This window comes from Falco rusticolus, chromosome 4, assembly GCF_015220075.1.
Source record: "Falco rusticolus isolate bFalRus1 chromosome 4, bFalRus1.pri, whole genome shotgun sequence".
Classification (NCBI taxonomy): domain Eukaryota; kingdom Metazoa; phylum Chordata; class Aves; order Falconiformes; family Falconidae; genus Falco; species Falco rusticolus.
Window position 1 is genome coordinate 99,189,755 of NC_051190.1, and position 16,090 is coordinate 99,205,844.

Sequence of the window (16,090 nt, forward strand, 5' to 3'; positions counted from 1 at the left end):
CACCCGGCTCCGAGAACCCCGCTGGCTCGGCGCCGGGGACCGCTTTCCTTGACGGACCGAGCCGCCCCCGGTTGCCGCGGCGACGCAGGGCCGGGCCGGGCCGGGCGAGGCAGCTCCGCCTGCGGCCGCCGGGCAGGGGCCAGGCATGGCGGCGGAGCCGGGCACCACCGAGGTGGGGCCGCGGCACCGCTTCGACCAGGAGAGATTGGAGCGGTACCTGCGCGTCCACCTGCCCGGCTTCCCTCGGCAGCCCGCGGGGGCTCTGGCGGTCAGGCAGTACAGGTAACGCACGGGTGGGCCGCTCTCCTGCCCCGAGGCCGCCTGTGAGGGGCGGGCAGCGACCGCCGTGCCTGCTGGCCTGGGCCCTGGCCCGTGGGGCGCCCCGGGGCGCGGAGCCAGAGCGCGGGCCCCAAGCGTGCCTCGGTGGGGCGAGGAGAGCGGCCGCGGCCTCGCTCGCTGCCCGGCGGGAGGGTTGGTGCCCTTGGCCCCGGTGCTGGCGGACAGCAGGGTGACAGCTCGACCCTTGGATGGCTGGAGAGGTTGAAGCTGGCGGTGGCGGCAGGGGTGGCCGTTGGCACAGGCAGAGCCTGCGGCTGCAGCTGGCTGCCTGCGAGCAGGCGATGTGGTGGGTGGCCTTCCCACAGTCCGCTGCAAAATGTGTGTTTGGCCCCCAGTGGTGCGACCTGTTGGAGTACGCGCACAACTCTTTTTATTACCTACTCTTAAATCACAATTTGTCTGATTCCTCTTTAATTGCACATCAAATAATAATGTTCAGGAGCACGTACATGGCTTGAGAAGTCAACTTTAAAAGCCTCAGGCTATCGCCAGGTAAGCAAATCCATGAGAAGAGTGTAACACTGCTGAGATTCCCATTAAGACCCCGAGAGCAATGCATTGCACTAGTGAGGCGCTGCACCCGGGCTCCTAAGCCGCTGCTGCACAGAACATCTAGTTCACTGGCATTCAGTGAGTTAGTGGTGCAGCTGTCTGACTTCAAATTGGGAGCTACAAGAAGTTATTCTAAATATAAGTATTAATTCCTTTGTCAACATGACCTCAGCTGCATTATCTGCAGCTATGACTAAGAAACAGTGAACAAGTTTTCATTGTCTTCTGATACAAATAGAAAGTATCCATTGAATCCTCAGCTGTACTCTAATCCTTGCATGTACTTGAACCGAGACTTTAGGAGGGGTCTCAGGAGAGTAACTGATAGCAAAATCTGCTAAAATATCACCAGTATTTATGCTGTTGCTTTTTGTTAGTGTTGTGGTTGCACTTCAAGGCTTCAGCTGATCTAAATCTCTGTTGTGCCAGGCAGAGTACTTGTCCGTGCAGTATACTTGTTAAATTATATTACGGACTGTGCCCTAACTACCTCAGGGAGAATGGAAATGTCATGGGGAGCATGAGGGCAAAAGTCCACTTGATTCTGATTTTCCAATGGTTGTCTAATCTTTCACTAGACTAGTTCAGAATGTGCCTTAAAAATGATCTAGAATGAGGAGAGGAAGGCATATAGATGAGCACAGAACCTTGAGGAAAATAAGGATCAATGAGCTTGATTGGGATAGAATGAGCAAGGTGTTATGAAGGGTTTAACCAGGCTGTCCTTCTCTTTTACATGTGTTTGTGATTGAAATGTCTAATTTCTATGATTCTTTGTCACTACAACATTCATTCTTTAAAATTTTACAGTTACTATTGGCAGCCCCTTAAGCATAGTGCAGGTGTGTGATGATCAGGCTAGAATACAGTGGGGCTGGGTACTAGAAGCATCAGTTACTTGGAAAGTTTCCTCTATGCTTACATTGTTCAAAATACAGCTCACCAAAGGGCAGATACAATTGTGGGCTAGTGTGAATTCTTCTCTGTTTAATTTCCTCTAAATCAGAAAGCTTTAAAGTTAGTATCTACGCATACCTTGAAAACATTAATGATGTCTTTTTAGGGTGGAGGGGTAAATGCTGCCTTCATTTCACAGGAGAACAAATTGAGTATCTGTGACCTCTCTGCAATGAAATAAGATATCTTTCTCATAGGTAGGAATAGAACATATGACTTCTGATTTTTAGGCTATCACTTGCATCCTTGTAAGACTATATTTAAAAAAAATACTCCAAACCCAAAAAACAAAACAAAACAATAACAAGAGAAGAAACTCTTGAGAAGAACCCTTTCATCTGTCTTGCCATTTTGTTCAGCCCAAGTCACAGTGTACTCTGCATCATTTCTGTTAAAAGTTTGTAAATTTGTAAGTACTTGAATTTGTAAGTAATTAGAATCTTTCTTTTTGTAGCTCAGGCCAGTCAAATCCAACCTTTTATCTTCAGAAGGGTGGGCAGGTTTACGTGCTCAGGAAGAAGCCCCATGGCCCCCTTTTACCTAGAGCTCACAACGTAAGTAACATTCTTCTTAAGCTCCAAACACTTTCTATTGCAAGTTGCTAAGTCCTATACACGATGGTGTGGCACATGGTTGAATGTATCCAGAAATGCAGTGAATTTCTGGATCTTTTCCCATTTTCTGTGCAATACATGTAACTCAGCATTTTAAGAGGGAGATTGGTCATTCACTGTACTCATTTATGTTTGGGAGCTTTTCATTGAACCTAAATTTCTGTGTTGTCTTCAGGTTGATAGAGAATATCGTGTGCAGAAAGCCTTATTTTCAGCTGGATTTCCAGTGCCTGAGCCCCTGTTGTATTGCAGTGACGTTTCTATCATTGGAACAGAATTTTATGTAATGCAGCATGTGCAGGTTGGTCCTCCAATGTGAGAGATTTTTTTTTTCTCCCTACTACAAACTGCTTTTAAATTGTCTAAGACCTTTCTGTTAGAACCTTATGCAGCATTTACTAAGTTTTGTGATATGAACATAAATAATCCTTATTTTTAATATTTTTTAGTATTTTTAAGAAATGCCGCTATTAGAGATTCTCGCCGATTTCAGCTTCTCCAGGACTTATTTCCTACTTTGTTGACGTTTTCTGCTCAGTATTTAACTTCCTGTTCTTGTTTTGAGCTCTCAGAAGGATGTATTGAAATGAGGCAATATTGCTTCTCTGAAAAGCATACACAAGTCAGAGGGAGAACAATCAAGCTATAAAGTTAAACGGAATCTTTGGACATCCTGGAACCTGCTTAGTACTGAAGATAGGAATCTACAATCACTTCTTTTTGAAAACCAAGCAGGATTCTAGCTCAAGCACTGGCTTCAGAAAGAACATGGCGTAGCTCTGTCTGTTGTCCATCACTCTGGGGGTGCAGTAGTTGAGTTCATAGAACCACAGAATCATCATGTTGGAAAAGACCTTTGAGATCATCAAGCCCAACTGTTAACCCAGGACTTCGAAGTCCATCACTAAACCATGCCCCTGAGAGCCCCCATCTACTGGTCTTTTAAAAACCTCTAGGGATGATGATTCCACCACCTCCCTGGGCAGCATGTTCCAATGCTTAATGCTTTCAGTGAAGAAATTTTTCCAAATATCCAATCTGAACCTCACCTGGCATAACCTGAGGCAGTTTCCTCTTGTCCTGTTGCTTTTTATCTGGGAGAGGAGACCAACCCTCACTTGCCTACAACCTCCTTTCAGATAGTTGTAGAGAGCAATAAGGGCCCCCCATGAACCTCTTCCTCTCCAGGCTAAACAACCCCAGTTTCCTCAGTTGCTCCTCATAAGACCTGTGCTCCAGATACTTTGCCAGCTTTGTTGCCCTTCTCTGGGCATGCTCCAGCACCTCAATGTCTTCCTTGTAGTGCAGGGCCCAAAATCAGTATTTGAGGTGTGGCCTCACCAGTGCCGTGTACTGGGGGCGACCACTTCCCTTGTCCTGTTGACCGTGCTGTTTCTGGTACAATCCAGGATGCTGTTGGCCATTTTGGCCACCTGGGCACACTGCTGGCTCATGTTCAGCTGGCTGTCAACCAGCACCCCCAGGTCCTTTTCTGCAGGGATGCTTCCCCAAGCCTGTAGAGTTGCCTGGGGTTGTTGTGACCCAAGTGCAGGACTCAGCATTTCTTGTTGAACCTCATACTTGGCCCGTCAATCCAGCCTATTCAGAGCCTTCCTACCCTCAAGCAGATCAACACCCCTCCAGCTTGGTGTTGTCTGCAAACTTACCGAGGGTGCACTTTATCCCCTCATCCAGGTTGTCGATAAAGATACTCAACAGGACTGGCCTCAATACTGAGCCCTGGGGAACACCACTTGTCACCAGTCACCAGCCAGATGTAACTCCATTTCCTACCGCTCTTTGGGCCCAGCCATCCAGCCAGCTTTTTACCCAATGTGAAGTACACCCATCCAAGCCATCCATGAGCAGCCAGTTTCTCCAGGAGAATGCTGTGGGAGATGGTATCAAAGGCTTTACTATGGTCCAGGTGGACAACATCCATGGCCTTTCCCTCATCCACTAGGGCAGGTCATCACCAACCAGGAGACCAGGTTCGTCAAGCAGGACTTGCCTTTCATAAAACCATGCTGGCTGGGCCTGATCACCTGGTGGTCCCGCACATGCTGCGTGACAGCGCTCAGGATGATCTGCTCCATAACCTTCCCCAGCACCGAGGTCAGGCTGACAGGCCTATAGTTCCCTGGATCCTCCTTCCTGCCCTTCTTGTGGATGGGCATCACACTGGCTAACCTCCAGTCTTCTAGGACCTCCCCAGTCAGCCAGAACAGTTGATAAATGATGGAGAGTTGCTTGGTGAGCTGCTCCAGCAGCTTCTTCAGTACCCTTGGATGGATCCTATGTGGCACCACAGACTTGTGCATATCTAAGTGGAGAAGCAGGTTACTGACCATTTCCTCCTGGACTGTGAGGACTTTATTCTGCTCCTCATACCTGTCTTCCAGTGCAGAGAGCAGAGTACTGTGAGGGTAACTGGTCTTCCTATTAAAGACTGAGCAAAGAAAGCATTAAGTACCTCAGCCTTTTCCTCATTCCTTGTGGCAACGTTCCCTGCCTCGTCCAGTAAAGAATGCATATTATCTTTGTATTTGTAAAAACATTTATGTTGACTTTTATGGCAGTGGGCAGTCTGAGTTCTAGCAGGGCTCTTGCCTCTCTAATCCTCGCCCTGCATAACCTCAGGAGTTTGTAGCCATCCATTGCAGCACTCCAGTCATGCGAGTTATCTCACCATGTTTCCCTGATGGTGACTATGTCAGAGTCGTCCTGCTGCACAACAGCTTCCAGCTCCTCCTGTTTGTTGCCCGTGCTTCAGGCACTGGCATAAATGCACTTCAGTTGTGCTATCGATTTCACCTCAGTGGACGCTGCCCCCAGGCTCATCTCTAACAAGCTTGTTTTTATTCTCTTCCCTCTTCGAATCTAGTTTAAAGCTCTCTCAGTGAGCCCTGCTAACTCCTGACCTAGAATCCTTTTCCCTCTTTGAGACAGCTGAACCCCATCTGTTGCCAGCAGGCCTACTGCTGTGTAAACTGACCCATGATCAAAAAACCCAGAATTTAGTGGCCCAGAGCCAGGTGTCGATCTGTGTGATCTTCCGATTGCATGCACCATTGTTCCCTGAAACGGGCAGAATAGAAAAAGTTACTACTTGTGCTCCTGATCCCTCAACCAGTTGACCCAAGGCTCTGAGATCTCTCTTAATTGCCCTCAGACTGCTTCTTGTTTGGATTTCATCACTGCCCACCTGTAAAACCCGTAATGGGTAATAATCAGAGGGCTGTACCAGACAAGGTAGTTTTCTAGAAACATCCCTTACCCAGGCCCCAGAGAGGCAGCAGACTTCCCAATGGGTTGGGTTTGGTCAGCATTGTTTTGGGCCTTCTGTTTCTCCTGGAGTACAGTTGCTGATGACAACCACCTTTCTTTTTTTCCTAGCAGAGCTGGACATGATGTGTGGGGCAACTCCTTCAACCTGAACGGGCTTTCATTCACATCATTATTTTCCTGGCTCTCAGGTTCCAAAGCCACATACCTATGGTATAGGAGTACCTGGGAAGGTGGAGTAGGCTGGGAGGTGATTCATCTGCTGCCCCAAGCAGGGACCTGTTTCCATTCCCCCCTGTCTCTTAGGTCCCCTCTGCCTGCCTGGTGGCAAGTAGGTCGGGGAGCTGCCTCTTCTTGTGAAGTGTCCATGTGGTACAGTTGTCTCAGTTGATACTGTTTCTGTTAGATACTGGTGATTCTGAGTGTAAATTTGCTCTATCATGGCGGGGTGTTTTTTTTTCCCTGTGGGAGAAGGATTTGAATTCAGGCCTCTTCCCTTTTATTACATCTTACTCTATTATCAGGTTCGCTGGGAAATTAGAAATGTAAGAGTTTGTGGGCTAGTTCCTGAAGATTAAGTTAACCTTCCTACAAAAACCATGAATCAAGAGTAATAAATAAAATGTACAAGCTATGAAGAATTTGAAACAAATTTCTTACATTAAAGATGGAGAATTTTTCTGGTTTTGATTAAAACAAAGTGATTCCTTAATAAAAAAACTTGCTACTGATGTATTTACATTTCTAAGGATGTACATTTACAGTCTATTCATTCTAAGATGGACAGCAGTGCACTGTTTATGACAAATGCATGGTGTATTTAGAAAACAATTACACATTTACTGTGTTGAATGAACTATTCCACCATACAAAATGTGATTTCTAGATTTATTTTGCAGACTCTTTCAGCAAAAAAGTTCTATTGATGCTTTAGCTGCGTAAATATATTGAAGCTAGCATATGAACCAGTGAAACTGAGGAACTTAGAGGAGTGAAGAGACTGTTTTTTCTTTTCCAATCTATTACTGACAGGGTCAAAATTAACAGAGAAAATGGAAAACCACACCCATCTTCTAAATGTATTGAACTTTTAATACATTTAAAGCTTTTAAGGAGATTTAATAGCTTAATACAAAAAAAAAGCTTTTAAGGAGAATGCAACTGAATTTCTTTGGATTGTTCGCCTCTTTGTACATACAACCCAACTATTCACCAGCTCTCTCTGCCAGCTCTCTTCCAGCCCACTCCAAGGACTTCATTGATATTTCTTCTGGAAGTAACTTTTTTTTTTTCCCCTGGTAATCTCAAGTTTGAGGATATCTGGACTGAGTGCTCCAATTCAGACTTTCGTCTGCTGAATATATCTGTTATTTTAATTGCCCTGCAATAGATATCCTGTATACCAATGATCTGAAATTACTGTGAATCCCTTCATCTGTTCTGAGCAAGGAATAAAATAAATGAGGAAGGAATTTTTGATTGCACAGGGAGTGTTGGTTCACTGCAGTTGTTCTTGCTGCTGGAGTGTATAGATGTACTCCTCTTCATCTTCGTGTACATCCCACCAAATATCTAATTCATGATGTTTCTAGGGTCGCATCTTCCGAGACCTCTCTCTGCCTGAAGTGGGCCCAGCAGAGCGTTCTGCTTTGTATATTGCAATGATAGAAACTTTGGCCTTGCTGCACTCCTTTGATTTACAGTCATTGGGCCTCCAAGGATATGGTAAAGGACCAGGATACTGCAAAAGACAGGTACAGCTCTTAAAAAATTCTCTTGTTTTGTCAGGTATATGAAGATTTATTTGATTTGGAAGCTAAACTGTTAATTATTAATGACTTGTGAAAGTAACCATCATATTTTAGCTATTAAGCACCTTAGTTCAATTATTTGTGCAGACTATAAAGTTGCTACTACATTCAGATCAATTCTGTAATGCTATACTCAGGGAATGATACTCATTCACTTTTGAAATAATATTAGATTTGAGCTATGTAAATAGGATTGAAATAGAAAATAGAGGCACTCTTCATTGCATCTTTTGATCTCACAGTTCACATTTTCAAATGCTGAGGTAGTGTTTTTTACTGAATTTACAGGTAACACGGTAATAACCAAAGCCCAGAAGCATGTGCTTCAGAATTTTGTGCTGTTGAAAAACTTGTAAATCAGCTGGAAAATCTGTTGAAGTGTTTGTATTTCTTTAGGTATCAACTTGGAAAAGACAGTATGATGCAGCTGCTCATGCAGATATTCCTGCTGTGACCAAACTGGCTGAATGGTTAGCAAACAACTTGCCATCTGATGATAATGAAGAAAGGCTGATTCATGGGGACTTTAGAATAGATAACATCATCTTCCACCCCACAAAGGTATTTGAAACATCTTTGTATGTTGGGTAGTTTTAGGTTCTCCATGGTAGGAGTACAAACAAATGTAATGGGACATTTACATGGGTCTTTTAGTGCATGATACATCTTTGAAAGGAACAGTAGAGAATTTAACTCCTCTATGCACTGTGTATGGTGTTTAGGTACCTAATAGAGTCCTGGTTTTCATTGCGGGAGGTGGTTACTCAATTTATTCCTTAGTTCTAGTCCCTACTTCAAAGTCCAGGAACAAAATATTTTATATGCATAAATCCTATTTAATTCACTGCAACTTAAGGACATAGTGAAGGCTCACTTCATTAAACTACATAAGCGTCTGATCCAAAGCCTGTTGAAATCTGTGGCATGGCTTCAGTTAACAATGGTGGCTTTTGGAACATGATCTGAATGCGTGATGCTAGTGGAAGCAAAGAAGAATCTGCCAAAGCTGCTTAGGTATGGAGCACACACAGATCACAGAGACCCTGAAAGTTCCTTATTCATCTTTAGGGAAAGGGAAGAGATTTTTTTCTAGTTTGTGGAAATAAATGTGTGTTACCTGTCTATCAACAGAACATAATTTTCATTATTTTTTTCCATGCTATTTGCTATGTTGTGATCGGAAGATATGCCTGAGATTTGTGGCCAATACCCTGCAATGCCTGCTTCACAAGAAAGCAGCAGATCCCAGAGATACCCATTGCTGTGCATAGATCAGTTGATAGACACTATTTGTAGGCTTAAATGTGCTGACTGACTCCCTGAGCAGAAAATCTGGCAGTCTCGGACACTCTCCCAGCCACTCCTGATGTATCTGAAAGAACTGACCGAACTGCACATAGGTAATTTTAAATAATCTGTAGAAACTTTTCCTGTATGTGCAGGAACGATCATGGAAGGAAGTCTTTTAATCATAAGTAGGCTGGAGGGTCATTCAGGATGACAGGCCAGCTAGGTTGTAAGAATTCTTCAGAAGGACTGTGTGGGGAGTTTCAGCCATCCAGCTGAAGACACCATTGCAAGGGATGTTTGCAGCAGAGGATGTCACTATTGCATTATTATGCAATATTGCTTATGCATATTAATATTGCAAATGCACTATTTGCAGCAGCAGATGTCACTATCTGGGCAGTGATTGACTGTCCTGTTTAAGAAACTCAGTTCCCCATCTAAGTGTTAATCTATGCATAATACTGTGATAATTTTTTTTAGTGCATGGGCTGTCCATGAGTATCTGTGCAAAAGGACTATGCAACAGAACTGGAAAAAAAAACCCCAGCTGTCAATACTACTGTTCTTTGGGATATTTTAATTCAGTCATATTGTGACTAGAAGAGTTTAGAAGTTTCTGACAGGAAGAACACTACTCAAAAAAGTAGAAATTAAAACAGATTTTCATTAGAAAAATGCCTGGTTTTCTGCCCCTATGTGAATGTTAATTTTCTGCAGATCCTTACGTAGTACTAAAAGGAACTGGTTTTGCTGTAGACAGGTAGAGTGCGTGTTTTTAATTTTAAACACATGGTAACTGAATAAAGCTGTTGGATATAAAATGGGTTGTTCATTTGTGGATGGAGAGAATTTATCTTCCAGCATTCACTTGAGTTTTTAATTTTTATTTAAGGCTTGTGTTTTGGCAGTGCTGGACTGGGAACTTTCAACTGCTGGTCATCCTTTAGCAGATTTAGCATATGCCTGTCTCTTCTACTTTTGGCCTACATCTACTAAGGACTTAGTTCAAGGAACTGTCTTGGGTTTCAAAGACACCATAGGTATGAAACTGTAATCTTACTGTTGAAATGAATTCTAGGGTTGATTTCTATTTGATATGTTACCTTCATAAACAATAATAAATTTTAAATTAATAAGCACATCATTTGCATTGAAAAGATGTTTTTCCATAGTTTTCTTCGTTGTAGGAAACATGCTGATAGTGAGGCTTTAACAAGCTGTGGCTTTGTCACAGTATACTAGTTCTATAATTATTTTTTTTTATCTTTCTTAGAGATAATGGAGGAAAATAGAAATTTAAATGCAAATTTATCATTTATTTAAACAAATAAAGGCATCCCACCCCATGGTGAAATTAATTTCCTGACTGGAGTGGAGGCGAGGGGCATTAGGAAGTTTTATGCTTACCTGGAATTCTGACAACTCCTATTGCCTTTTGGCTCTCCATATCACACTTAGGTCATAAGAAATGATAAATCATGGGGTTTTACTATGTAAATGGAATATCTGATAAAGCTGAAAAGCTGGTCAAATGTTGAAGCATCAGGTGGAAAAAATTGTAGAAAATGTTGAATATTCTAAAATATTCTGATTTTTTTTGTAGAAACTCCTTCATTTGAAGAACTGGTTTCCATTTATTGCCACTGCCGGGGTATTAGCACTACTTTATCCAACTTCAATTTTTTTCTTGCTTTGTCATATTTTAAAATGGCAGCAATATCCCAGGTAATACACTCAAAGTTTGTTGAAATGTCACATACTTTTATTATGAGTATTTGTAGTTGGTAACACTTGTTCAAAATTTTAATAGTAATTTAAAAAATACTAGAACCACTGCATTTCAGTTTGTTACTTTAGAAGCAGTATCTTAGATGCCTATGACTGATAAGTCTCTAAGATAGCATTCTTGCTACCTAAAGTACATTGCGTTAGATATAGCTGACTTCTTAGGAAAGTAGCCTAAAAATGAAGAAAATGTGGATATGTGGACTTTTCTTACTCGTGTTCCAGTATGCATCCAATGTTGTCATTGCCATTTTCACTCTCTGGCTCATTTAAATCCTGTATTATCACTCCCTGGCTCATTTAAATCCTGTATTACAGTGAAACAAAGATCTTTTCTAAGTTTCTGCAGCTCTCATGGAAGTAGATAGCAGCATAGATCAGTAAGATCCTGTTGGTGCCACCCAGATGAAAAAGGATGTGTTGTGAACTCGGGTTATTATGAGCATGGGAGGCCAATCTTGAGATGTGATTATAGGAGAAAATAAGTTTTCTTGGTTCATTGTTACAGAAGTAAATGTTTAATTATATATTCAAGCACTGTAGGGCATAAATACATTTTAAGAAGTTGCAGCGTGAGATCAGCATGCCAAATGTGGGATAAGCTACTTGGTATTAATTTGGAGTAAGAGTGTGTCTGTGGGTAGTGAATTTAATAGTGGATAATAATTATATGTGTATACTGTTGTCAGTTGGCTTAAGGGACAGATTGGGCTTGCTTGCATTATCATGTGCAGACATTTTCCTTTTTTTTCTTTTTTTTTTCCCACCCTTTACTAGTTTTTGTGATTTGCCTTTAGTTTGGTTTAGCTGTGGTATGGTTTTTTTAATCTCTTGTGCACCAAGCATCTCCAATATATCAGAAATGGACCAAAAGCAGTATTAACATATCCCAGTAAAATCTGTCTGGGTGCTAAGTTTTTCCTTTTAAGAATATGAGAATTTAAGTGTTACTTCTGTAGTTCAAGAAATCACTATTCTCTTAAAAAGACAATTTTAAGTCCATGATTATACCATATATGCCTTCCTTTTGGTTTTAGGGTATATATGCTAGATATCTCATTGGAAATGCTTCTGCAGAGAATAGTCATGAATTTGCAAAGATTGTGAAGCCTTTGGCAGAGAGAGGGTTAGAGCTCTCAGAAAGGTAAGTGTGGTCAAAGGCAATGCAAAGCTTTTACAATGTCTCCACTTATTTAAATGCCTCTACAAGGTAGCTTATATTATTATGAGGGAAATTCTGGTCTTACTTGTCATTGCATTGAACGTTCTTCTCTAGGTCATCTTTCAGCAGCACACATCACAGTGTTTCTGGAGAGCTGTTCCATCAAAGTAGGAAAGGCCAAGAAATTTTGTTGAAAGTCAAGCAGTTCATGAAGCAGCACATATATCCAGCTGAGAAGGTAAAAGCTTTTAGTAAACCTACTTGTAAATGTACATTTTATGACTGGAGTTTATGAAAATTGTAAAGTATGTCCTATTTTTATTTTTATTTTCAAAGCATTCTTATTTTCTTGCAGTGATGTTTGTGACATTGCAAAATATTAACAGAAATTATAGTCTGCATCAATTTTTTTTCAGAACTAAAATGTTGTATGGATTGCTAATGAAAGCTAAGAGTTACTTTTTAATTTTTTTAAAGTTTAAGAACTACTCTTTTTAAAGAGTTACTTTGTGAAGGTGTTTGCCAAAATACTTCTAACAAAAACCTAGAACTCTTACATACTAAATGGAAAGATGCTTAGTTAAAAAATGTAAACTGCTGGTTTTAACCATACAAAATGGAATGTTTCTGTTTGTTGCCTTATTTTTTAAAATGTGACACTTACATTATGGAATCTTGTTTTTTGTTCTATCAACATGCCCTCATTCCTGGATATATCTAATACCAGTGAATGTTTGAAATCAGATAATGAATTAGCCTAGAGAGATTAGAAATTTTCCACTTAAAAAGTTGGTTCAACTTTTAGCCTTGTGGAAGCACAGGTGACTTTTCTTGCAGAACTGGGGGGTTTGGCTTTTTGATTTTTTTTCCCCTTTTGATTTGTAGTCAGGCAGAAATGCAGAGAATGTATTAATATATAAGATTTATGAATTCCTCTGCCTATCACAAGCAGGGATTGAGATCAGAAACTCTTGATATGCAAAGTTTCTTGAAAGTCTATCTGTAACTAGCTTTGGATTATCCAAGGGAGCCTTGCAATAATTGAAGTACTTGCTTTAAAAACAAATGAACCACAAATAGCCATGCCAGTTTTGCAGATGAGTAGTGTTGGGCTTGTAAGTTAGTTCTGATAACAGGGATTGTGAATGAGACTTATAAAATCTACTTCAGAATTTGTCTTATTGTGCGATTTTTCAGAAGAGGGCACTATTTTGTTTGTTCTAAAACTAGTTCTGGGCCAGCTTTGAAGTGCTGTGTTTCACTAAAACATGCTTGTGAAAATACTAGGATTACTGAATATACAGTTTTACTTAATACTAATCATTGGTGGTCAGAATGACTGCTTGTATCATCTGTTAAGGAATTGTTTTGACAGGAAAATAAAAAGTATTCTTTGTGGTTTTTTCTCAGTTAAAAAAAGATTAACTGGCTTATATATCTCCATATGATGATGGGAAACCTGAATCTTAAATGTCAGTACCTCAGGTTTTTATTTATTTTTGGATTATTTTACTTTTGGATTCATGCCTCTTGTGCATACTGTTTGGTAACAGTTGCTTGTATCATCAGAAATCACTCACCTTCTAGCGTCATCATCACATACTTTAAAACATCCCAAATCTTTTCCTGCTATGAAATAAGGTACGGATTGGGGTCATCTCCATGATGCATTTAAAGTCTTGCAAAATTAATAGATTGCAGTTTGATTGTCAGTTATATTTTTAATTTTATAATGCAACCAACTATGTAATAAAAACCTGTGTTGAATTTTTTTTGTACTGGTTCTTTGGGGTGTAGGGCTGGAAAAGATACCATATTATTACTTGTGTGTTACATGTGTTCTTAATTTAAACAGCATCTTTTAAACTGTCTCTCTAAGGAAATAATAAAATACTATGCTGGATGTGGAAGTACTGAGGAAAAATGGAAGAAACCACCACTGCTTGAGAGACTGAAGGTATCAGATAATAAATACTCCTGAGCACTCTAGCAGTAAAAGAAACAGGCATTGACATAGAGCATAAGAATGTTTGGCATATCCTGCTGGAGAAGTTACTCTGCATGGAAAGAAACAGTGTGAGGAATAGTGGAAGGAAAGGAAGAAGGAAGTGTGCAAAAGGAGGTGGGAGATACGAATGAGAGAGGAGGAAAGCAAAAGTGAGTTCTGTGAGGTGTATGCCTGAATTTGAAGTCAAAGACTGTACCTACTGAAAATAGCTATCGAAAAAAGGCATCAGATACACTGGACAGTATGTTAGGCAGAAAGGAAGAAAAAGGGCAGCAAGATTTATTAAGATTTATTGCTTATGTTTTTCTCGGATGATTCTTTCAACAGGAAATGGCCAAAGCAGAAGGTCTGTGGAACCTTTTTCTCCCAGATGTCAGTGGTCTCAGCCAGCTGGACTACGCACTAATAGCTGAGGAGATGGGGAAATGCTGCTTTGCTCCTGAGGTTTTCAACTGTCACGCACCAGGTTAGCAACCTTGTCCATAAGTACAACACTGAGAGCATTAAAAAGTTGGGCATCTTATGCCTTGAGTTGGGCGTTTCAAGAAGAAAACATGACTGCTGATCTTTTACAGACACTGGAAACATGGAAGTCCTGCACATGTATGGGACTGAAGAGCAGAAGAAGGAGTGGCTGGAGCCTCTCCTAGAAGGGAAGATTAGTTCTTGTTTCTGCATGACAGGTAAATTTTTCTCCAGAAGAAAGTTAGATGCAATTGGCGGAAATTTCATATGGCATATGTGAAAAGTACAAACCTACAAGTTGTTATGTGTTTGTGAATACAGAAATTTCCACTGTACCTGTGAATGTGTTTGAAGGTGAAATCATCTATGAGCTGTGAATGCAAAGTGAAGCACTCTTGGTGCCCTTCCCCAATAGTTACCATTCTTCATGGTTACAATAATCAGTATTTGCTTTCCATATATTTTCAGTTTATTTTTAGTACTAGTAAAATACATTTTATTGTACCAAATTGGTTTACAATAACACTTACCCTTTTTTGTAATGTGCTTTGGGGTTCTCTAGAAACATACAATTAGATACAAGTATGATTATTGTGATTAAAGTTGTGTGGTTTTGCAGTATGTCTTAGGTAGAGGTTTTAAGACATAACCTGAAGATAACTTGTACAACATATGGTTCACTTGCTTTATGTCTGTTATGTCTGTAGCTCAGCATTGTATTAATTTTTGCTCTTGAAAGCCTGTGGCATTCAGCGTCTCTGGAAGGCCTGGCTCTTGCTATAGGAAGGTAGCTTTTGAAGATGTGATGTCAAAATCTTGATCTTCCTGTGTCAGCAGGAATTAAGAGAACTCAGCCTTGCAAATTCTGTTTCACTGTGTTTCCCAAGAGGAAAGGGATGGTTTTGCTTTAAAGAAGGTGGCCTATAAAAGAACTTAAGGGTTAAAGGACAGGAAGAATCTTTCCTGTTCTAAACAATCATGGATGACATTTTGCTGGCAACTTTGTGTAACCTATTTCATAACCTGTCACAAAAGCAGTAGTAAATCTCTTTAGTTTCACTTGAGAAGAGCCTAGGGGAAAAAAAAAGGCTGAGGAGAGATACAACTTGCCTGTAAGTACATTGGAAGGAGGAAGGTTTTAAAAACATCAGGGAAGGAAGAAGGCTGCTGACTATAAAGGATAGTCTGAGCTCAAGAACGAGTAAGTTTAAATGGGCTGTGAATGTGGGTTGTTGGAACACCCAACCAATGTGGGTTGTTGGAAAATAGAAAGCCTTTGACCGCCAGCAGAGTGAGGTTCTGAAAAAAGTTTTTCTACCGGGAGCAAAATAGTGTTCCTGTCAATAGAGTATATCCAGATCCCTATATTTATGGAGGTAGGACTACCTGCATATTTAATCCAGTGGCTTGGTGGTGTTTTTTTTATTTAACACAGAACCTGACGTGGCTTCAAGTGATGCTACCAATATGCAATGCAGTATTGAGCGAGATGGAAACAGTTATGTGATCAATGGCAAGAAGTGGTGGAGCAGTGGTAAGTATGGAAACCCTATATAAGAATGGCTAAGTCTAGCATTCTTTCCAAAAACTGATAAACCAAAAATATTTATGCTCCATTTCTGAGATGGTAAAACGTGTCTTCTTGAGTAAAGGTAATAGAATGTGAAATAAGGAAAATAGCTGAATCAAGCTTTTTTTTCCTTGAAGCAAACTCCAAGACTCGAATCCACCTTGCAGGTTTGGGCCCTTTTTAGAACCTCTGAATTTTGTTTCCATCAGGTAACTTACGTATTTCTGTAAGGCTGTAGCCTTTAAACTTTGT

At 40.8% G+C, this 16,090-nt stretch overlaps 1 protein-coding gene across 2 annotated transcripts in view; it reads left to right on the forward strand.

The window, feature by feature from the left end:
• The first annotated feature begins 102 nt into the window (after window positions 1–102).
• ACAD11 (acyl-CoA dehydrogenase family member 11) overlaps window positions 103–16,090 on the forward strand; it is a 33,846-nt gene continuing 17,858 nt past the window's right edge. Inside the window, exons 1-13 of one of the 2 annotated variants that reach the window (XM_037383826.1) lie at window positions 103–282; window positions 2,303–2,402; window positions 2,638–2,763; window positions 7,340–7,501; window positions 7,955–8,119; window positions 9,741–9,888; window positions 10,452–10,573; window positions 11,671–11,777; window positions 11,910–12,033; window positions 13,651–13,752; window positions 14,131–14,269; window positions 14,379–14,486; window positions 15,704–15,802. In XM_037383826.1, the coding sequence (XP_037239723.1) occupies window positions 146–282; window positions 2,303–2,402; window positions 2,638–2,763; window positions 7,340–7,501; window positions 7,955–8,119; window positions 9,741–9,888; window positions 10,452–10,573; window positions 11,671–11,777; window positions 11,910–12,033; window positions 13,651–13,752; window positions 14,131–14,269; window positions 14,379–14,486; window positions 15,704–15,802 (1,639 nt within the window). In that variant the 5' untranslated portion in view covers window positions 103–145. The remainder of the gene's footprint in view (window positions 283–2,302; window positions 2,403–2,637; window positions 2,764–7,339; window positions 7,502–7,954; window positions 8,120–9,740; window positions 9,889–10,451; window positions 10,574–11,670; window positions 11,778–11,909; window positions 12,034–13,650; window positions 13,753–14,130; window positions 14,270–14,378; window positions 14,487–15,703; window positions 15,803–16,090) is intronic. The other variant, XM_037383827.1, reaches the window with a different exon arrangement.